We start from the raw sequence: 23683 nt of genomic DNA on the forward strand, positions 1-23683 counted from the left end.
GGAGAGAGGGGTATTACATAAAATAATACGATCAGATATACAGGTAATACAAAAACGAATAAATTACCTCATCCGTGATCATGATTCGTTTATCCAATTTAGATACATTGCTATGGTGAAAACGCATTAAAAACGACATCTCCCATCGTCACCTGCTTCATAGCATCATCAAGCTTCGCCTTTGTTATTGTTGGTTTTTTATTGCCCTCTTGTGGTCAATTACAAAAATCCCATATTGCAGCTTTAAATCAGGATATATGCATCAGAATAACATGACAGCATTTTCCTTAAATCAAAATGAAAACAAATAAAAAGAAAATAGGCAGAAGTTGCGATTGTCATGCATATCTTTCAGTGTAGCATGGTTTTGTAATCAGCAGTAAATCTCCATCTGAATGTAATGGGGCACCGTTGAGTGGAAATTTTAAATACGCCCAGAAGAACAAATCTAGGAAAACCCTATACACTAAAACAAATGTTATGTTGACTTAAGTTAATTTTATTATGTCAAGAGGTTGCACGAAATAAATGTATCTAAATCCAGATATAAATATATTTTTTTAAGTTGAGTGTTCTTATATTTTATAAGTTGAGTTTATTCATCTCTTTCAGTAATGTCAAATTAATTATATTCATAATTTTAGTAGAATTTACTATAATTATGTACACCAGATCAATTTAATCATTTAATTTCTACATACAATTTTTTTTTTAATCCAATAGATTTTTAATCTCTTATTATATGTTTCATTAATATTCAGACAAATAAAGCAAACCCAATAACAGTGAAAATACAACTCGAAAACAGTGAAAAATGTAACATTTTCAAATTATTCATGCCCCAGTGCATGATGGGAAATATGGGATCAAAACTTTGATATTTACTTAAAGAATCCTTGTAATATAACAAACTGTTCCAAGTAAAATATACGAATGAGTTCCAACTTTAATTTCTACAAGCTTAAATTGAGTACTTACATAGAATTTACTCAATGTTTTTCGATTCTTGACTTAACTAAATTATTTAATGTAGAAATTACTTTTGTTTTTATGTAGTATTTACTTCACCACAAAATCCTTTTTATCAGTGAACGAGCCGCCACTACTAGCACTAACTTATCTTACCCACCGCCCAAAAAATGCTCTAGAACAAATAATTAAGAAGATTAAAGATTAACCGTCCAAAACAATTTAGATCTCATGTTTAACCATAAGGCAGATTCCCGAAGGACTGGCTGTGGTAAAGCTAAAGTTAGACGGAAACAGCTGAAGCGCCCTGGAGCTAACGTCAACACAGAATTCGTACATAGAATAAGGCATGCAACATATTTCATAGTATTCTAAGCAGAGATTAGCATTGCACTATATATATACCTTATTATAATGAAAATTCTAATAATAAGAACTCAAATAAAACATATATTGCTGTAGTCTTATGTTTATTAGTCACGTTGAATCAATGACAGCAGTGAAATCTTCTGTTTTTTCAACAACTTCTACATTGAAAAAAATTATTATGGCTCCAATTAAATTAAGCGTAATTCAATTTTGCTAGTTTGATCCATTTAAATTTAGTTTTTGATTTTAATTAATAATTATTAATTGGTTTTATACGAATTTCAGTTTTGTGCAATAGAATTTTAAATGTGTTCACATTTTTGATTTACGCTTATTATTTTCCGATCCATGACTGCGTTTTTTGTTATTTAAAAAAAAAACTGCATTTGTTTCATCGGTTTTGTGCATTATTATTTTACACGTGTTTTTAATATTTGATCTTTGCTTGTTATTTTTCGCTCTGTGACTGCAATACATTTGGCGGGATTATAATCCCATAGTTTTCTGCTATATGTACACAGTTTTGCAAAAAGGACTTTAACACTGCATTATGCATGCCAGGGCAGTAGATGGAGATGTCACAAAGAAACAATACACAAACAGGTAATATGCATGAGCGTGTGTTTCATTGTGTGTTTAATAAAGTTCTGTGTATCTCTCACTCTGCACTCAGATCCTGACAAATACCTAATTTTAACTTTGTCTGTCTTGTCATTTAGTTTTCTGACTTTTTAGATATGCCACTGTGTTTATATTGTTTTGTGTTTGGATTTATTTATTTTTAGAATTTTTATGTTTGTACTTCACAAATATTTTACATTGTGTCGTATATGACCTTACCACAGTCTCTCCAGTTTACAGTGAAGACTTTGTAGTATAGGGTAGAGCAGATTCAATGAATCTCCTAGTTTATTCCAAGACATATCCAGTTCTCTCAGGTGTGAGTGGTTTGATCTTAGAGCTGAAGCCAGAGCACCACAACCTTCATCTGTGATGCCACAATCATTCAACCTGTGGAGAAAAATCACAGAATCTTCAGTTTACCAATTCAGATCAGTTTTATCAGTGAATCCTTTAAGGGGTGGTTGATTGCGATCTCACTTTTTTTAGTGTTACTATGTAATGTTGCTGTTTGAGAAAAAATATCTGCAAAGTTATGAAGCTGAAAGTTCAATGCAAACGTAGAAAACAACTTTTACAATTCTGGCAGTTTGATGCCTAAAAAAAGGGCTGGTAAGGACTACAACACTACAAACCCAGATAAACTCCATCCTTGGGAAAAGGCAGCAAAGGGGCCGAGGCCATGTTGTGCTGTTTTAGAGAAGAGGAAGAGAAAACTATGGGTGCACGTAGAAATCTATTCATATATGAATCATGATGAATGGTCTTCGAATGATTCTAATGATCTAAAGCAGAGTTTCTTGATACTGTTCCTTGCGACCGCTGCTCTGCACACGTTCTGCCTCTCTCTCTCTCTCTCTCTCTCTAATTCAGCTCTACTCCAAAAATGAAGAGTTTCATTTATACTCTTATTTTCACATAGTCATGAGAAGCGTTAAACATGGGCGCGCATACAGTTGCCATACTGTATTAAAGCTTTAATCGGGATAAAACCATATATTAAGAGATAACAGAAGCAGCAATAACAGCGTATCTAAAAGTATGAGAGAACAACAAACAAAAAAACATAGGCTTACCATTAAAAGCCACACTTGTACTGATTCTGCATGATCCTTTTCAATAACATCCTCTGCTTCTCAATCGGGCTCAAACTGATAAGTTGATATTAACATGCTGTTGTTTACGTTACAACTGAAGCACATGCTGCTGAGGTGAGAGACAGGACATTTAGACATGCACTAGAGGCGGTTTAGCCAATCACAACAAACTGGGCTGGCTGACCAATCAGAGCCCATTGCCTATTTCTGAGGAAGGTGCTTCATGAAAGCCGGAATTATCCGCATCTTTATCAGAGAAGGGACAGAGCGGTGTGGAATAAAGGTAAATGATGTTTGACCCCAAAGAACTTTTTAATTATAGACCAATCTCGAATCTCCCTTTTCTGTCCAAGATACTAGAAAAGTTGGTATCCTCACAATTATATTCCTTCTTAGAGTAAAATGGTATATGTGAGGATTTCCAGTCAGGATTTAGACCGTATCATAGTACTGAGACTGCTCTCCTTAGAGTTAAAAATGATCTGCTCTTATCATCTGATCGTGGGTGTATCTCTCTATTAGTTTTATTGGATCTTAGTGCTGCGTTTGACACAATTGACCACAGCATTCTTTTGCATAGACTTGAACACTTTGTTGGCATCAGTGGAAGTGCATTAGCATGGTTTAAATCGTACTTATATGACCGCCATCAGTTCGTAGCAGTGAATGAAGATGTATCATATCGATCACAAGTGCAGTATGGAGTACCTCAAGGCTCAGTACTAGGGCCGCTACTCTTCACGCTTTATATGTTACCCTTGGGAGATATCATCAGGAAACATGGTGTTAGCTTTCACTGTTATGCTGATGATACGCAGCTCTATATTTCTTCACGGTCCGGTGAAACACACCAATTTGAAAAACTAATGGAATGCATAGTCGATATAAAAAATTGGATGACGAGTAATTTCTTACTGCTAAATTCAGAAAAAACAGAGGTGTTAATCATAGGGCCTAAAAACCCTGCTTGTAATAACCTAGAACACTGTCTAAGACTTGATGGTTGCTCTGTCAATTCTTCGTCATCAGTTAGGAAACTAGGTGTGCTACTTGATCGCAATCTTTCCTTAGAAAGCCACGTTTCTAGCATTTGTAAAACTACATTTTTCCATCTCAAAAATATATCTAAATTACAGCCTATGCTCTCAATGTCAAATGCAGAAATGTTAATCCATGCATTTATGACTTCAAGGTTAGATTATTGTAATGCTTTATTGGGTGGTTGTTCTGCACGCTTAGTAAACAAACTACAGCTAGTCCAAAATGCAGCAGCAAGAGTTCTTACTAGAACCAGGAAGTATGACCATATTAGCCAGGTCCTGTCATCGCTGCACTGGCTCCCTATCAAACATCGAATAGATTTTAAAATATTGCTTATTACTTATAAAGCCCTGAATGGTTTAGCACCTCAGTATTTGAATGAGCTCCTTTTACATTATACTCCTCTACGTCCACTACGTTCTCAAAACTCAGGCAATTTGATAATACCTAGAATATCAAAATCACCTGCGGGCAGTAGATCCTTTTCCTACTTGGCGCCTAAACTCTGGAATAACCTACCTAACATTGTTCGGGAGGCAGACACACTATTGCAGTTTAAATCTAGATTAAAGACCCATCTCTTTAACCTGGCATAGACATAACATACTAATATGCTTTTAATATCCAAATCCATTAAATGATTTTTTAGGCTGCATTAATTAGGTAAACCGGAACCGGAAACACTTCACATGACACCCTATGTACTTGCTACATCATTAAAAGAATGGCATCTACGCTAATATTTGTCTGTTTCTCTCTTGTTCCGAGGTCACCGTAGCCACCAGATCCAGTCTGTATCCAGATCAGAGGGTCACTGCAGTCACCCGGATCCGGTACGTATCCAGACCAGATGGTGGATCAGCACCTAGAAAGGACCTCTACTGCCCAGAAAGACAGCGGAGACCAGGACAACTAGAGCCCCAGATACAGATCCCCTGTAAAGAACTTGTCTCAGAGGACCACCAGGACAAGACCACAGGAAACAGATGATGCTTCTGCACAATCTGACTTTGCTGCAGCCTGGAATTGAACTACTGGTTTCGTCTGGTCAGAGGAGAACTGGCCCCCAACTGAGCCTGGTTTCTCCCAAGGTTTTTTTCTCCATTCTGTCACCGATGGAGTTTCGGTTCCTTGCCGCTGTCGCCTCTGGCTTGCTTAGTTGGGGTCACTTCATCTACAGTGATATCATTGACTTGATTGCAAATAAATGCACAGACACTATTTAAACTGAACAGAGATGACATCACTGAATTCAATGACGAACTGCCTTTAACTATCATTTTGCATTATTGAGGCACTGTTTTCCAAATGAATGTTGTTCAGTGCTTCGACGCAATGTATTTAGTTTAAAGCACTACATAAATAAAGGTGATTGATGTGAAAATATTTTTGAATAAAACATTTTGTTTTTTGTTTTTTTAAACAAAGCATTAACACGTTAGTCTGCACCTGATAAACACAATGAAAGCTTAGAGAAAAAACACCCTTTAAAGATGATCTATTTATTGAGTTAAATTAACATAAAAATTGATGTATAATAGGTGATAATCTTATCAACCATTTGATGTTTGCTGATGAGTTTGTTATTCTGTCATTTATAGTGCTGGGTTACAACAGTTGCTTAGTGTATATCCAAACTATGGTGTGCAGCATGATATTAAATTAAATACCAAAAAGAGTGCAGTTATGATTGTTAAAAGGATCATAAGCAAAAGTTATTCTCTTTTATATTTAAGTATTCAATGTGGTAAATAAAATAACTGTATCACATTATTAGAAATTATTTAAATGATGATGATGATGTGCAGCGCCCGTGCTGTAAGCTATACAGACAGGTAAATTGTTGGCTCGTAAATTTTATATGTGCACTGATGATATTAATATAGCATGTTTTAGAGCTAAACTGTACTTCCTTTTAAACTGCACATTTATGGTGCAGTTAGAGTAAAGCTAATACTAAAAAGATTCAGGTTGCATTTAATGGTGGATTAAGAATATTGCTTAAGCTCCCAAGGTGCATAAGTGCAAACCAATTGTTTGTATCTTGTGATGTTCCTACTTTGCATGCTGTGTTAAAGGAATATGTATAGTTTCCTTTCAGTCTGTCACTTCAAATGTTGTGTCGAACTGACATTAGAAGTCACATTTGGGAGCCAAGACACCTCTGCCATCACTAAGAAAAGGCCAGTGACAACTGGCAAACAAAATCTGCATAGCTGGCCACTCCCCAGGAATCTGGGTATAAAAAGGCCATCTTTGGCATTTGCACACTCGTTCTGTTCTTTGGAGCAGATGCTGCGTCTCTTTGTGAGAGTTAACAGCATTCATTCATCTCTTGAGCTCTTGTCGTTGGATCTACAGCACAGGCAGCAGTCTCTAATTGTCACGTGGGTACCCCTGGGTGCTTCAACTGCAATCTTTGAGAGCTATTTTTAAAAGAGCAAACTCTCTTAAAGAGCAAATCACCAGGTGGATTTGTGTGTATTATATCATACCTTTTCCATCCATGTCTTTCTGGTTGTGGGCTCTACCTCTCACTTTCTGACGAGTATGTTCACTGTGTTCAGTGTTTGGGCTGTGCCCATGCGTTTGACTCCCCCCAGATTGCTCGATCCTCAATCCCACATGTTGTGCACCCTGGTAGAGCTTCTGGATGAGTTTGAGTGCAATGCCAGATGTGCTTGCCATACTTGCATAGGAGGCTCCTGTGCAGCTATAGTGCACCAGAACGCACACCACACACCACACACCAGCTTACTGGTGGAGAGGAGACAGCGTGATGAAGCCAATCAGAAGATATGGGGATTGTTAGCAGGCCATGATGGTCAGAGGCCAATGAGCGAATTTAACCAGGATGCCGAGGTCACACCTCTACTCTTTTCGAATGACATCCTGGGATTTTTAAAGGGATAGTTCACTCTCAAATTAAATTTTTGTATGTTTTAGCTTACCTCAAGGACATCCAAGATGTAGGTTTCTTTGTTTCCGCAGTGTTTCCCATTTTAATATTTTTAGGTCCAACCGTTCTATTCTGTGACTCACATAATGGAGGTCTATGGTCACCACCACCACCTTAGTCTGCGCAAGCGTGGAAAGCACCGGAAGTGATCTCTCACGCATGTACATCACGTTTTCTTACACAAACTGCTAGTTTCGTGTCTTAGGTCATCAATGTGTATTTACAATGGGGAATTGTTTAATTTGGACTTCTCTGTGCAGAACATACCAATTTTGTAAACATACCAAAATTTAATTTGAGAGTGAACTATCCCTTTAATGACCACAGAGAGTCAGGACCTCGGTTTAACGTCTCATCCGAAGGAGGGTGCTTGTTGACAGTATAGTGTCCCCATCACTACACTGGGGTGCTAGGACCCACACAGACCACAGGGTGAGCGCCCCCTGCTGGCCTCACTAGCACCTCTTACAGCAGCAACCTAGTGTTCCCAGGAGGTCTCCCATCCAGGTACTGTCACAGAGTCTGGGTTGTGTTCCCTGGGTGTCCACTAGATATCCTCTTTTCCCACGGTGTCTGTCACTTCATTAATCACATTCCTCACGTCCCTGTTTAATTATTGCACCCAGCTGTCACTGATTAATAATCATCACACTCTGTCAGTTTCCCATTAGTGTTTGCCTCTCCTTGTGTATTTAACCCGGTCTGTCTTAGTATGTGTCACAGAGTCCTTGTTTATTCACGTCCGTCTCTATTTATGCTCTTGTTTTGTGTCCTAGTCTGTTTATGTTTTGGGTTGATGTTTTGGTTTTGACCCCTGCCTGGACTGTTTCTCTTCTGGATTTACCCAAATAAACGACATACCCGCACTTGGTTCTCTCACCGTGTTTCCTTGTATCCCGGCCGTGACAGAAGGACTCCGTCACACAGAGAACTAGCGGTATGTCTGCTTATGTCTCCTCCCCAGCCACAGAGCGGGAGAGGAATGGATTTGAGGGAACTCGCCTGGTGGTTTTCTGGGCGACCAGGGGAGGTGGCCGAGGAGGGAGTGGTCGAGAGGAGATTCAGCACCGCTCTCAACCATGGCCTTCCTTCGACCCGGGGCTCGTGTGGGATGGATCAGAGCCACTGTCTCACCATGGCGGACGGAGAGGAGAGAGGAAGTGCACGTCCGCCACGGTGGCGCCACTGCCCATGATGACCGCTAGTTCAGTGCCACGAGGCAGGATGGACACCAACACAGCACCACAACACAAGGTGATCACCAGTCCAACGCCACGGTGCAAGATGGCCGCCAGCTCAGCGCCAACGCCCAATATGGCCACTGACTCATTCTTGGATTATTTCGCTATGCTGTCAAAGATCTTAGAGATTCCCAAGACTCTTCACATCACAGCTGCTGAGCCAGCGCCACAGCCCAAGATGGTCACCAGCCCAGCACCACAGAACGAGATGGCCGCCAATCCAGTGCCACCGCACAAGATGGCCGCCAGCCCAGCACTACAGCACAAAATGGCCGCTAACCCGGCGCCAAGGCCCAAGATGGCCACTCGTCCAGAGTCATGGCCACAAAGAACTGCACAGATACAAATATTCTAAAAATCTATCTATAAACACACACCTTGTGTCCTCTTTGAGTCCGCTCACGCTGCTCCGCCATGGTCTGGGGATTGAAGAGCACACTGAAAGACGGGGAGGAGACAGATCTGCCACCTTTATCAAATGAAATTTAAAGGAACTGACTCTGATGCGATCACATTTGTCTACAGTTTATGGAGCTAAATGCTGTAGCCCCGCTAAAAAAGCCTAGCGACGCCCGTGCTTCTTTTGTACATTCCGGAGAACCAGGACAAATATTTAAATCAATTTCTCAGTTATTTAAGAGGCGACAAAATGAGGCACCAAAATCTGCGTTCTTATTCGGGTCGGTTTCATACTGGTTCCATAAGTACCGGTGCTGTATTAGCACCGGGTTTCGGTACCCAACCCTAATGATGTGTTTGTGATTTTACACAATGAAAACAATGTTTTAAAAAGAGTCACCGTGTTGAGCTCAAGTCAATCATTGTAATTGAGTTGGGTGCAGTAACATGTTACTGAGGAGCAGCTCATGTGTTCAAGCATTTACAGTTCAATCAGCTGATCTCACAACAGCAGAAAGAGACTCAACACTTCAAGCATACTTTACATTGTGTTTCATGTCTGAGAGACAAATATGAACTTACCGCAGTTTCTCCAGTTTACAGTGAGGATCCTCCAGTCTAGCAGACAGCAGCGTGACTCCAGAATTTCCTAGTTTATTCCAAGACAGATTCAATTGTCTTAGGTTTGAGGGGTTTGATCTCAGAGCTGAAGTCAGAGCAGCACATCCTTCATCTGTGATGCCACAATTCCTCAACCTGTAGAAAACAATGACACATTCTTCACTATCTTAGTTCAAATCAGATCAGTTTAGCAGTGAATCCATTATTAAAGAGAAAGTAACAACTTAAAGCACAAATCAATGTTTGATGGATCATTGGACTGATATCTAAAATGTCATAGATCACCAAACATGATTCTCATATAAGAACTATTAATAATGTTACTTTGTTGCAAAATATCAGTGATTTAAAAATTACAAGTATTTAAATTTCCTTTTAACTAAAACAGTTTTCATTAATGATAAGCCTGAATAATTTTATTAATATATAAGGTCTTCCGGAAACAGAAGAGAAAGAAAGCACCAGGCCCAGACAGTGTTACACCAGCCTGTTTTAAAACCTAGTCAATACAATTATCCCAAAACTCAGTTATTCTCAGTGATACTTACTGAACTGATCTGTATTCTTTAATCACAGGCAGCAGCTTCTGAAGAATGTTAAGTTTCTCAGCTTTATTGCTTTCTCCAAAAAAATTATGAATATTAAACTCATCAAGCTTCTTCTCTGATGTCAACAACACAAAAACTACAGCTGACCACTGAGATGAAGAGAGTTTGTCTTCCTTAATTGTTCCAGATTTCAGATACTGTTGTATTTCCTCCACTAGTGAATAATCACCAAGTTCATTCAGACAGTGGAACAGATTGATGGATTTCTCTGGAGAATAAGTGGCCCTGATCAACTTCTTGATGTACTCAACTGTTTTCTCGTTGTCAGATCTACTTTTCGTCTGTTTCATTAGTCCTTGTAGGAGAATCTGATGAGACTCCACTGACAAACCAAGAAGGAACCGCAGGAAAAGATCCAGATGTCCGTTTTTACTCTGTAGAGCCTCATCCACAACACTCTGATGCAGGTCAGATAATGAAACATCTTCTGATGAATTGAATTGAAACGTGTCCTTAACTTTAGACTGTAGACTCTGTTTGGTGATTTGGTCAAACACATTTATGTTGTGGTTTGTCCAGGAGAGGTGCACATATAGAGCTGCTAGATGTTCCTGAATGCTCAGATGAACAAAGCAGAAGACTTTCCCCTGATAGCCCAACTCCTCTCTGAAGATCTGAGTGCACAATCCTGAGTACACTGATGCTTCTGTCACATCAATTCCACATTCTCTCAGGTCTTCCTCGTAGAAGATCAGGTTGCCTTCCACAAGCTGCTGAAAAGCCAGTTTCCCAAGTTTGAGGATCATATCTTCATCTGTCACTTTCTTCTCATAGTCCTTCTCATGTTTGATGTCGGTCTGAAGGATCAGGAAGTGTGTGTACATCTGAGTGAGAGTCTTGGGAATCTCTTCACTTTCTGCTTCACTCAACATCTTCTCCAGAACAGCGGCAGAGATCCAGCAGTACACTGGGATGTGGCACATGATGTAAAGGCTCCTTGATGACTTCAGGTGTGAGATGATCCTGTCGGCCAGACTCTGATCACTGATTCTCTTCCTGAAGTATTCCTCCTTCTGTGGCTCATTGAAGCCTCGTACCTCTGTCACTCGATGGACACACTCAGAGGGGATGAGATCAGCTGCTGCTGGTCTGGAGGTGATCCAGATGAGAGCAGAGGGAAGCAGATTCCCCTCAATGAGGTTCATCAGCAGCACGTCCACTGAGGCTGATTCAGATATATTACACAGTTTCACTTTGCTTTTAAAGTTCAGTGAAAGACGACACTCATCCAGACCATCAAAGATGAACAACACTTTATATTCATCACTGGATATATGTAATTCTTTAGTTTCAGGGGAAAAAAAATGCAAAAAATCTGAAAAGCTGAGTGTTTTTTCCTTCATAAAGTTGATTTCTCTGAAAGGAAGTGGAAATATGAGCTGGATGTCCTGATTCTCTTTCCCTTCAGCCCAGTCCAGGATCAACTTCTGCACAGAAACTGTTTTTCCAATGCCAGCGACTCCCTTTGTCAGCACAGTTCTGATGGCTTTGTCTTGTCCAGGTAGAGGTCTAAAGATGTCACTGCATTTGATGGCTGTGTCCTCTGTTGCTGCTCTCCTGGATTGTGTCTCAATCTGTCTCACCTCATGCTCATTACTGATCTGTCCACTATCACTCTCTGTGATGTAGAGCTCTGTGTAGATATCGTTCAGGAGTGTTGAGTTTCTCTGCGTCGCTGTTCCCTCATAAAGACACTCAAACTTCTTCAACAGATTTGATCTAAATGTCTTGAGGACTTCATGCCTGTAAAATTAAAATATCACGTTATTACATTAGTTAATGAGCACAATGGATTTTATCTATTCTGTATCATAATTGGGATGCATTAATTAACTGATTTGACTATTAACCCCGCTAAACCCTCACAGTTAAATAATCGTAAAGGCTTCGTTACACTGAGTGTTTTGGTTGCACGACACAGAACTGTTGCAACTTGCACAAAACGAAAACAGATGTGCACCACATAAGCAGTGCCATGCTTATCAGAGACACAAAGGCTACAACACACACTAGATTAAATATGACAGAGCGAAGCTTTATTTCCACCAAAGAAATGCGATAGTGTGGGAGCACTTTGGGTACACCAAAAATGACAAGAGCCACACTTAAATATATTACTTCTAGGTGAATTAATACTTTAGGGAAAATTTGATTGGATTCAACTTTATTGTTATTTCATAAATTAAAAGAAAATAGAATTAAAAAAGATAAGAAAGGTAGTTTGAATTTTTTTTAAAAAGAATAAAATTAGAATAGTGAGTGTAAGAGGGTCAAATAAAGATGGAAGAGATGTGTTTTAAGCCGATTCTTGAAGATGGCTAAGGACTCAGCTGCTCGGATTGAGTTGGGGAGGTCATTCCACCAGGAGGGAACATTTAATTTAAAAGTCAGTAAAAGTGACTTTGTGCTTCTTTGGGATGGCACAATCAAGCGACGTTCACTTGCAGAACACAAGCTTCTAGAGGGCACATAAGTCTGAAGTAACACATTTAGGTAAATGGGTGCAGAGCCAGTGGTACTTTTGTAGGCAAACATCAATGCCTTGAATTTTATGCGAGCAGCTATTGGAAGCCAGTGCAAATTGATAAACAGAGGTGTGACATGTATTCTTTTTGGCTCATTTAAAAATTAATCTGGTCCCACTTTATATTAGGTGGCCTTAACTACTATGTACTTACATAGAAAAATAAGTACAATGTACTTATTGTGTTCATATTGTATTGTAAAACACTTTTGCTGTGATTGAGGTGGGATGGGGTAAGGTTAGGGAGAGGGTTGGAGGTATGGGTAAGTTTAAGGGTGGGTTAAGGTGTAAAGTATGGGTCAACAGTGTAATCATAAATGTAATTACAGAAATTAAATACAGATGTAAAAAAAAAGTCAGCTGATCATCAATCATAACATGGCATAAATTCACTGACGTTCAATCAAGACGGGCCAAGATGGATCTGCCGAATCGACGATTTCAGGTAACCAGTTTGATTTGTTTTGGTGTTAAATATGTCAAATGTATCGTCTTGTTCGAACTTCAGTGAACTTATTCATTGTGTTCCATGTGCGGTTCAGTATCAACCAATAAGATTCCATGTACGATGTCGCGTTTAATGGTCAGTCGTTGAAGCCTATTTCTGATTGTTTGTTGCAGTTTTGACAGCATTTATGCCAAGAGCAAAGAGAAAGAAATCGAAGAGAAAGAGAAGTGTACTTGGCCCTGCGCGAACACACGGGACGCAGTCTAAGCACATACATTTCTGAGCGAGCCCAGAGAAAATTCTTACAAAAGCAACATGTATCTGAGAGTGCACGTCCAGTTCCCACGCACGAGCAGATAGATTTACGCTCCGCACATTATATTCCACGCGCGAGCAGAGAGATTCATGCTCGCGCATTATATTAATGTACTTTCGCGCTAAAATTATGCGCTCTCTACATTTGACAGGGAAATTACGCCATATATAGAGGGTGTAGAGGAATGGGCTCAGCACACAGCCCAGTGTGATGGTGGTGGAGCAGGTTTGGCCTGAGTTTACATGCATAGGTCTGTTGGTCAGAGAGTCCATAATCCAGTTGCAGAGGGAAGTTTTAATGTCCAGGTCTCCAAGTTTTGTGGTCAGCTTGGAGGGAATGATAGTGTTAAATGCTGAACCGAAGTCAACAAACAACTTCTGTACATATTTGTTGTTATTGTCCAAGTGTGTGAGTAGAGTACAGAGTGCAGCACTGTGCATACTGCATCCTCTGTGCTCCTATTGCTACGGTAGGCAAATTGAGGGGGGTCCAGTGTGAGTTGGAGGCAGTTCTTGAGGTGTGCTAGGACCAGTCGCTCAAAGCACTTCATAACAAAAGTGAAGTGAAAAACTGAAGTGACATTCAGCCAAGTATGGTGACCCATACTCAGAATTTGTGCTCTGCATTTAACCCATCCGAAATGCACACACACAGAGCAGTGAACACACACACTGTGAACACACACCCGGAGCAGTGGGCAGCCATTTATGCTGCGGCGCCCGGGGAGCAGTTGGGGGTTCGATGCCTTGCTCAAGGGCACCTAAGTCATGGTATTGAAGGTGGAGAGAGAGCTGTTCATGCACTTCCCCCACCCACAATTCCATCCGGCCCGAGACTCGAACTCACAACCCTTCGATTGGGAGTCCAACCCTCTAACCATTAGGCCACGACTTCTGTTGTCAGATCCTCATTCATGTATCCGCTTCCTAGTTGGATTACCGTCTCCCGTGTTCGTGTGCTGGATTGTGTTCGTGTTGTCGTCTTCGTGTCAGTGTTCCGGTCTGTTCCTGGTTTCATCCATTGACCGTCTTCACCTTCACCATCGACTTCACCATCCAGCTCTTCTCACGCCACCGTAGACCTTCTTTTCCATTGCCTACATTCTGGACTCTGATATCAATAAACTTCTTCTGATTGCCTGCAATTGCTTCCTCCTCTTTTACAAGCCGTCACAGTAGGATCTGACCATCATGGAAGCAGCAGGCGATCGCTCCCCATCTCATCTGGAGGAATTTCTGCAGAGAGCCGTTGGTCGTATGGATCGCCAAGACAAGGCGATAGATGAGATGGGTCGAGCTTTCCAAGCAATGGTGACGAAGGTGTCCGAGCTCGCTCTCCAGGCTCAACATCAACAACAACCGCCACCCGCTGCGCCTCCCACGCCATCCACACCGCCGATCGTCTCCGGGGGGATTTCCCGGTCCGAACCACGCCTCCCCATCCCTGAGAAATATGCGGGTGAGCCAGAGTTTTGTCGATCATTTCTGTCTCATTGTTGTCTGCACTTCGCCCTGCAGCCCCGCACGTTCTACACCGAGGAAATGAAGGTGGCATTCGTTTTGTCACTACTGACGGGGAGGGCTGCCCTCTGGGGGACGGCGGTGTGGGAGAACCAAGACAGCTGCTGTGCCTCGTTCCACGCCCTTTCGGAGGAGATGAGACGGGTCTTCGACCGCTCCGTCGCCCGGGAGGGAGGCGGCTAGACTTCTCACGGACCTATGTCAGGAAGACAGGTCCGTATCCGATTATTCTATTGAGTTCCGCACCCTGGCGGCGGAGTGTAAGTGGAACGAAGAGGCGCAGTGGGATCACTTCCTGCATGGGTTGGCTGACCGCATCCAACAGGAGATCTGCGCCGTTGAGCTCCCCACTTCTCTCAATGGCCTGATTGACCTCACCATCAGAGTAGACAACCGACTCGACCAAGCCGCCAGACGGAGGGGGAGAGCAGTTCTCGCGACCAGACCGGAGGCTCAGCGTCAACGCTCAGAGGTTGCGGTCAGCCCACCTGGAGATCTTGAACCCATGCAGGTGGGGCGAGCTCGGCTCTCCCGGGAGGAGAGGATCAGGCGGAGATCCCTGGGACTGTGTTTATACTGCGGCAGCCAAGAACATCACATCCAGCGCTGTCCGGTAAAAGACCAAGCCCGATAGTAAAACGGAGGCTACTATCGGGTGGGATGAACAGATCGACACTCCTTCCGGTGAGTCTACGGTAGTCCACCCACGCACTCGATCATCACGCTTTGTTGGATTCTGGGGCCGAGGGTAGTTTCATGGACTTTAAGTTTGCTAGTAAGCTCAACATTCCTCTCACCTCCCTCAAACACCCCATTGCACCTTTTGCACTCAACGGACACAGACTGCCAGTCATCACACAGACCACTTTACCTGTTTCTCTCATCACATCTGGCAACCATACGGAGGAGATTTCATTCTTCATCATGGACTCACCTCAATCTCCCATTGTTCTCGGCCACACCTGGCTCCAGAAACACAACCCCAGGATCGATTGGCGCCTCGGATCTGTGGTTAGCTGGAGCGAGGAGTGTCATTTGTCTTGTCTTTTGTCTGCTGGTGTTAATGTTTCTGAGTCTGTGTTTCAGGGGGAAGCAGTGGATTTGGCTAACGTGCCCGCGGAGTACCACGACCTGAAGGAGGTGTTCAGTAAGTCTCGTGCTGATTCTCTTCCTCCTCATCGTCCCTATGACTGTGCGATAGAGTTATTGCCAGGTACTTCTCCGCCTAAGGGCAAGTTATATTCTTTGTCTATTCCAGAGACGGCGGCCATGGAGAAATATATATCCAGTTCTCTAGCAACGGGTTTATCCGCCCTTCTTCTTCTCCAGCGGGGGCGGGGTTCTTTTTTGTGGGAAAGAAGGACGGATCCTTGCGACCTTGCATTGACTACCGAGGGCTGAACAACATAACGGTAAAGAATACCTATCCTTTGCCGCTTATGTCTTCAGCTTTTGAGAGGTTGCAGGGAGCGTCCGTTTTCACTAAATTGGACTTACGTAATGCTTATCATTTGGTCCGCATCAGGGAGGGGGATGAGTGGAAGACTGCCTTTAACACCCCTAGAGGCCATTTTGAGTACTGCATGATGCCTTTCGGGCTAACGAACTCGCCGGCAGTCTTCCAAGCACTCGTTAATGACGTGTTGCGAGACATGGTCGATCTGTTCATATATGTTTACCTGGATGACATATTGATTTTTTCTTCATCTCTCCAGGAACACATGCAACACGTACGACGAGTGCTTCTGCGGTTGCTAGAGAATGGATTGTTTGTCAAGGCAGAGAAATGCGTTTTTCATGCACAGTCTGTTTCTTTTCTAGGACACATCATTTCGACTGAGGGTGTTCGCATGGATCCTGAGAAAGTTAAGGCTGTGGTAAATTGGCCATCCCCAGAGTCTCGCAAGGCCCTGCAGAGATTTCTGGGGTTCGCCAAATTTTACCGGCGTTTCATTCGCAATTTCAGCCAACTAGCCGCTCCTCTGACCGCCTTGACCTCCCCTAGTTTGACGTTCAGGTGGTCAGACGCAGCCGAGGCTGCGTTTGCCAAACTGAGAAGCTGCTTTGTTTCAGCTCCCATTCTCGTCACTCCTGATCGCTCACGTCAATTCATAGTGGAGGTCGACGCGTCAGAGGTGGGGGTAGGAGCAGTGTTGTCCCAACGCGCATCCTCAGACGGAAAGGTGCATCCTTGCGCGTATTATTCTCACCGTTTATCTCCTGCGGAAGTTAATTATGACATTGGCAATCGAGAGTTGTTGGCAGTCAAACTTGCACTGGAAGAATGGCGTCACTGGCTTGAAGGGTCGGGTGTACCTTTCATTGTATGGACGGACCATAAGAATCTCGAATACATTAGAACCGCCAAAAGACTTAACTCCAGGCAGGCTCGGTGGGCATTGTTTTTCGGTCGTTTCGATTTTACACTTTCTTACCGGCCGGGTTCCAAAAACATCAAACCCGATGCTTTATCCCGTCTTTTTGAGCGTTCCGATCGTACTGCTACTCCCGAGCCCATTTTACCGGGGACCATCATTATCTCCGCGCTCAGATGGGAGGTCGAATCGAAGGTGTTGACTGCCTTAGAAGGGGTAACGCCCCCGGCTCGTTGCCCACCGAACCGATTGTTTGTGCCGGAGGGGTTACGGTCAGACGTTCTCCAGTGGGGTCATTGTTCCAGTGTTGCTTGTCACCCAGGGGTTAGTAGAACTAGGTTTCTAGTCAAGCAACGATTTTGGTGGCCTGGTATGGCTCGTGACGTCCACGACTTCGTCTTGGCTTGTTCAATTTGCGCTATTGGTAAGACTTCCAATCGACCTCCAGATGGTTTACTCTTACCGCTATCTGTCCCTTCGAGACACTGGTCCCACATTTCGCTAGATTTCATTACCGCCCTCCCGCCCTCTAAGGGCAATACGGTGATTTTAACCGTAGTGGACCGGTTCTCGAAGGCGACTCATTTTATTCCCTTGCCCAAATTACCATCAGCCAAGGAAACAGCGGTAGCTGTCATTGACCACGTCTTCCGTATACATGGCCTTCCGACAGACGTGGTTTCTGACAGGGGTCCCCAATTTGTGTCCAAATTTTGGCGAGAGTTTTGTAAATTGTTAGGAGCGACTGTTAGTCTTTCTTCCGGGTTCCATCCCCAGAGCAATGGTCAAACCGAGTGAGCCAATCAGGATGTCGAAAGGGTTTTGCGATGTTTGGCTTCCAATAATCCTTCATCCTGGTGTCAGCAACTCTCAATTGTGGAGTACACACACAATTCTTTGCCAGTGTCATCTACGGGCATGTCTCCATTTAAGTGTAGTTTAGGGTACCAACCACCTAATTTTGTCAGTGCGGAATCCGAGGTTTCGGTCCCCTCCGCACACGCACTAGTCCAGAGGTGTCACCGCACCTGGACCAGAGCTCGCAGAGCTCTGCTCCAGGCTAGGTCGCGCACCAAGGCTAAGGCCGATCGCCACCGGTCGAAGCCTCCCCGTTACGTCGTCGGTCAAAGAGTGTGGCTTTCAACCCAGAATATTCCTATGCGTTCCGTTTCGAATAAGCTTGCTCCTAAATTTATTGGCCCGTTTTTTGTTACCAAAATCATTAATCCGGTAACAGTGCGTCTTAGCCTTCCTCCGGTGTACAGGAGGGTTCATCCCGTGTTCCATGTGTCCAAAATTAAACCGGTGATTTTTTCCCGTCTTAACCCGCCTGCCCCGGTCCCCCCCCCGCCTCGTATCGTTAATAGGGAAACCACATATTTGGTTAATCGTATTCTGGACTCTAGACGGAGGGGACGCGGATTTCAGTACTTGGTGGATTGGGAAGGTTACGGTCCGGAGGAGAGAAGGTGGGTTCCTGCTCGGGACATACTGGATCACCGCCTTATTGATGATTACAATCTACAGGTAAAGCAGGCTGAGAACGTCAGGTGACGTCCTAGGGGAGGGGGTACTGTCACGGTAGGAAATCCATTGTTTCCTCCGTGTCATGTTTTGTGTTTGTATTTGTACTCCCTTAGTCTCCATGTGCTCGTTTGGGTTATTGTTGTCACCTGTGCGTTGATTGTCTCGCTCCAGCTGATCCTCATCTCCAATCAGCTACATATACTCACTCATCTCTCTGTCTGTTGTCAGATCCTCATTCATGTCTCCGCTTCCTAGTTGGATTACCGTCTCCCGTGTTCGTGTGCTGGATTGTGTTCGTGTTGTCGTCTTCGTGTCAGTGTTCCGGTCTGTTCCTGGTTTCATCCATTGACCGTCTTCACCTTCACCATCGACTTCACCATCCAGCTCTTCTCACGCCACCATAGAGCTTCTTTTCCATTGCCTGCATTCTGGACTCTGATATCAATAAACTTCTTCTGATTGCCTGCAATTGCTTCCTCCTCTTTTACAAGCCGTCACACTGATGGCCTGGATGCCCAGCCACATGCGTTGGGGATCAATCAACATGAGGAGCAAAATACACACAAGACGTGGGACAGAGTCTGATATTATCCATGTTATAGTGTTATTTATTTTTAAGTCAAAAACCAGTAAGATATTTTGTCACTATATTTCCTGAGGTCCAAAAAGAAATGCACAAGTTGAAAATACGAAATAATTTTGTGATCTATTTCCATTTGTTTGGACTGACTGTTGTTGTTCTTTATTATTATTTTGACCTGTATCATTTGGATACTGTGTTATTTCTGTTTTAAAAAAACAACAATAAATAACACTTTAAAATTTAAAAAGTGATTTTGTGATTTTATACATAGTGTTGTGAAATTAATGAATGCATAATAAGCGTGAAAACCATGAAACCTTGATTATTCCTCAGACTATAATCATACAAACAATATCTATAATCGTTGCATCCTTATATCATAATCAAATAATCTTGTACAGAAATATCAGACCTGAGATCAGTCTTTGTATCTTCACTCTTATAATTTAATGTCTGGTTCACAGATGCGTCACCCCTCATAGACACACAGCTGGGCTCTAGTTCTAAACTCTTCTGCTGAAATGAACTATAACAGAAAGAGATTACAGTGAATCCTTTGAATTCTAATATTTAACAAAGTATAAATATATTTTTAAACATTCAGTTTAAAAAGCACTTCATATTTTTTTGTTTACACTATTATTACAAAAATGTTAAAGTGAACTGAGTGCTTTCACTAATCTGTCTCTCTGTGTGAGCAAAATTATGTATGTTAATCAAATAAAGATACATTTCTCATACATTAAAAAAAATACTACGTATACTTTTCTGATAATATGAAATGCCATACTATAATCATATTTTTACGTAACAATTATACCTGAGATCAGTCTGTGTATCTCCACTCTTAAACTCTATTTTTCGATGCATAGACACGTCACTCCTCATAGACACACAGCTGGGCTCTGCTTCTGATCTCATCTGTTGAAATGAACTGCAAGAAAACAAAATCAATCCTTTATGATGATAATTTTCTTTTAAGGTCTTGATGTTTTTTTTTTTTTTTTATAAAAAAATCTCCTATCCTACTGAGGAGACATAAAAAAAAAAAATACTTACAGACACAAAAAACATGATGGAGTTTGCTATCTACTATCATTTAAAGTGATTTAATTCAGTGTTTATACAGTATAATTTAAATCCACTGCCTCTTGTCTTGCCAGAGTCATCTGCTGTCCTATCTGCCCGGAGCATGTAGCTAGCTCAATAGCATTATTGGGTACGTCGCTGTGTAGCCATGTTTCTGTGAAAGCCATGACATTGCAATTCAAAAGTATCTTACTGGGGGTAATGCAATGTTGTAACTCATTAAACAATTTTAATGTATGATGTGAAGGCAAGAACCACCCAACGCAAAGCTACGGCTCATTATCATGCTTCAAATCAGACAGAGATGAAATATTGCGGTAAGATCACATTTATTTAAAAGAGTTAATTATAACATTAACTTGAATTAATTATTCGATCGAGAGCGAGAGACAGAGAGGTGACAGTTGCGTGTATGAATGACCTGTGTCTGCACTTCTCTCTCTGCAGCCAATTAAGTTATTAAGCTACTTCAAAAACAGTTGCTGACGAGTGATGAATATAATGCAGCGATCCAGTATCTAAGCTATTTTATTTAGCTTAACAGGACGAGGGGATGATGAAACACACCAGGGATTAATCAACATGAGGAGCAAAACACACACAAGACGCGGGACAGAGTCTGACATTATCCATGTTATAGTGTTATTTATGTTAAAGTCAAAAACCAATAAGATATTTTTTCACCATATTTCCTTAGGTCCAAAAATAGATATAGAAAGAATGCACACGCTGAAAGCACACAAAACAAATTGTGATCCATTTCCAATTGTTATTTTTTAAAACTGACTGTTGTTGGTCTTTATTATTATTTTGACCTGTATCATTTGGTTACCGTGTTATTTCTGTTTTTAAAAAAAATCATACCAACAATATCTATAATTGTTGCATCCTTATATCATAATCAAATAATCTTTTACAGAAATATCAGACCTGAGATCAGTCTTTGTATCTTCACTCTTATAATTTAATGTCTGGTTCACAGATGCGTCACCCCTCATAGACACACAGCTGGGCTCTAGTTCTAAACTCTTCTGCTGAAATGAACTATAACAGAAAGAGATTACAGTGGATCCTTTGAATTCTTATATTTAACAAAGTATAAATATATTTTTTAAACAATTACTTTAAAAAGCACTTAGTGCATTTTTGTTTACAGTATTATTACAAAAATGTGAAAGTGAACTGAGTGCTTTCACTAATGTGTCTCTGTGTGTGAGCAAAATTATATATGTTAAATAATCAAATAAAGATACATTTTTCATACATTAAAATAAATACCACATATACTTTTCACTTTTCTGATAATATGAAATGCCATACTATAATAATTTTAAATAATCAAATAAAGATACATTTCTCATACATTAAAAAAAAAAAAAAATACTACATATACTTTTCTGATGATATGAAATGCCATACTATAATCATATTTTTACGTAACAATTATACCTGAGATCAGTCTGTGTATCTCCACTCTTAAACTCTATTTTTCGATGCATAGACACGTCACTCCTCATAGACACACAGCTGGGCTCTGCTTCTGATCTCATCTGTTGAAATGAACTGCAAGAAAACAAAATCAATCCTTTATGATGATAATCATTTTCTTTTAAAGTCTTGAAGTATTTTTCCTTAAGCTCCTAATGAGGAGACATTAAAAATAAATAAATAAATAAATAAATAAATACTTATAGACACAAAAAACATGATGGAGTCTGCCATCTACTATCATTTAAAGTGATTTAATACAGTGTTTAAACAGTATAATTACCTGCATCCAGGAGAAACATCTTCATCTCTGGATGTCCGTGTGTCATTCATGATGGAACAGAATCTGATCTCCAGCACTGACTCTGAATGGAAATGACAAACACAATAATTCAGCCATAGGCAGAGTTTAGGGGGTGCTGGTGTGGGAGGGGGAGTCTTTTCTCTGAGCTATGAATAAAATATAAATGTGGCGAGTGGGGCGGGGCCGAGAGCCATGGGAACGGAGCGAGGCCGGTGGAGTGATTGGAAATGAGCGACACCTGCTTGACTCACCGGTCTCGAGTCCCACGGAGGAGATGGAAGGATATAAAACAGGAGCGACGACAGTGAAGGACGAGAGAGGACCAGGCCAGGATTTATTTTGTGTTTTGATTTTGTTTGTTTGCTGTCGCGCTGTTTTGTGTTTATTTAGATTATTAAAGTCTTATTTGATTGTCCGCCGGTTCCCACCTCCTTCTTCCCGTAATTAGGAAGTTTGTACTGCATTACAATAAAAATGTAAGAAATTCACATTTTCTCATTTTATTTGTATTTTCTTATTGTTTTGGGCTAAATTAATAATTTGAACCCCATATCCTCGCGAGTCGCGAATGATTCTCAACTTGAGACAATCACGAGAAGACTCTATCTTCGCTGTTTTCCCATTTTATTACCGGTTACCCGGCTAAAACTAAAAATAAATCTGATCTTGTAGCCAGTAACAGCCAGCTGCCTCGGGTTCTTTTTAATGTATTTAATTATCTTGTTAACCCACATGATTCAGATTGTACTGTGCCATCTTTAATATTATGTGAAAACCTTCTGAAACATTTTGTGGACAAAATTGCTGGTGTCAGTCTTCCACCCTTTATGGTATACATGCCATTATATAACCACTACTAAAAAAGAAAAAACCTGGCTATGCGTTCTGTACTAGACTAAATGAGACTTGACATGGCACTTGTATCTGATTGCTTCTATTGTTCTCATTTGTAAGTCGCTTTTGGATAAAAGCGTCAGATAAATGATTAAATGTAAATTTAAAATGTAAAAAAATGCTCTCTGCTCTCCTTGCTCTCCACTAACCATCATGAACAGCACTGTGACTGCAGTGGATTCATTCAGGTTCCTGGGCACCACCATCTCTCAGGACCTGAAGTGGGACATTCACATTGACTCCATTGTGAAAAAGGCCCAGCAGAGGTTGTACTTCCTTCGCCAGCTGAGGAAGTTTAACCTGCCACAGGAGCTGCTGAAACAGTTCTACTCCACCATCATTGAATCCATCCTCTGCACTTCAGTAACTGTCTGGTTCAGCTCAGCTTCTAAATCTGACCTCAGAAGACTACAGAGAGTAGTCCGGACTGCTGAGAGAATCATCGGTACAACTCTCCCTTCTATTCAAGAACTGTACTTATCCAGAGTGAGAAAAAAGGCTGTCAAAATCACTCTGGACCCCTCACATCCAGCACACTCCCTCTCTGAACTGTTGCCATCTGGTCGACGCTACAGAGCACTGAGCACTAGAACGACCAGACACAGGACCAGTTTCTTCCCCCAAGTAATCCATCTAATGAACACTTGATAATAACTGTGGAATACATTACACTATTTATATTTTTATACA

General features: G+C 41.5%; 1 protein-coding gene across 1 annotated transcript in view; it reads right to left on the reverse strand.

Moving 5' to 3' along the window:
- Positions 1–23683, reverse strand: part of LOC113113426 (NACHT, LRR and PYD domains-containing protein 12-like) — a 47510-nt gene that overhangs the window by 16719 nt on the left and 7108 nt on the right. The window contains exons 2-9 of the mRNA XM_026279606.1: positions 22079–22160; positions 21757–21870; positions 21238–21351; positions 20039–20152; positions 19631–19744; positions 9866–11668; positions 9279–9452; positions 2179–2349 (exon numbers count right to left, since the gene is read on the reverse strand). Coding sequence (XP_026135391.1) covers positions 2179–2349; positions 9279–9452; positions 9866–11668; positions 19631–19744; positions 20039–20152; positions 21238–21351; positions 21757–21870; positions 22079–22128 — 2654 coding nt within the window. The 5' untranslated portion in view covers positions 22129–22160. The remainder of the gene's footprint in view (positions 1–2178; positions 2350–9278; positions 9453–9865; positions 11669–19630; positions 19745–20038; positions 20153–21237; positions 21352–21756; positions 21871–22078; positions 22161–23683) is intronic.

The sequence above is a fragment of the Carassius auratus genome, chromosome 14, assembly GCF_003368295.1.
Source record: "Carassius auratus strain Wakin chromosome 14, ASM336829v1, whole genome shotgun sequence".
In the NCBI taxonomy this organism is placed as follows: domain Eukaryota; kingdom Metazoa; phylum Chordata; class Actinopteri; order Cypriniformes; family Cyprinidae; genus Carassius; species Carassius auratus.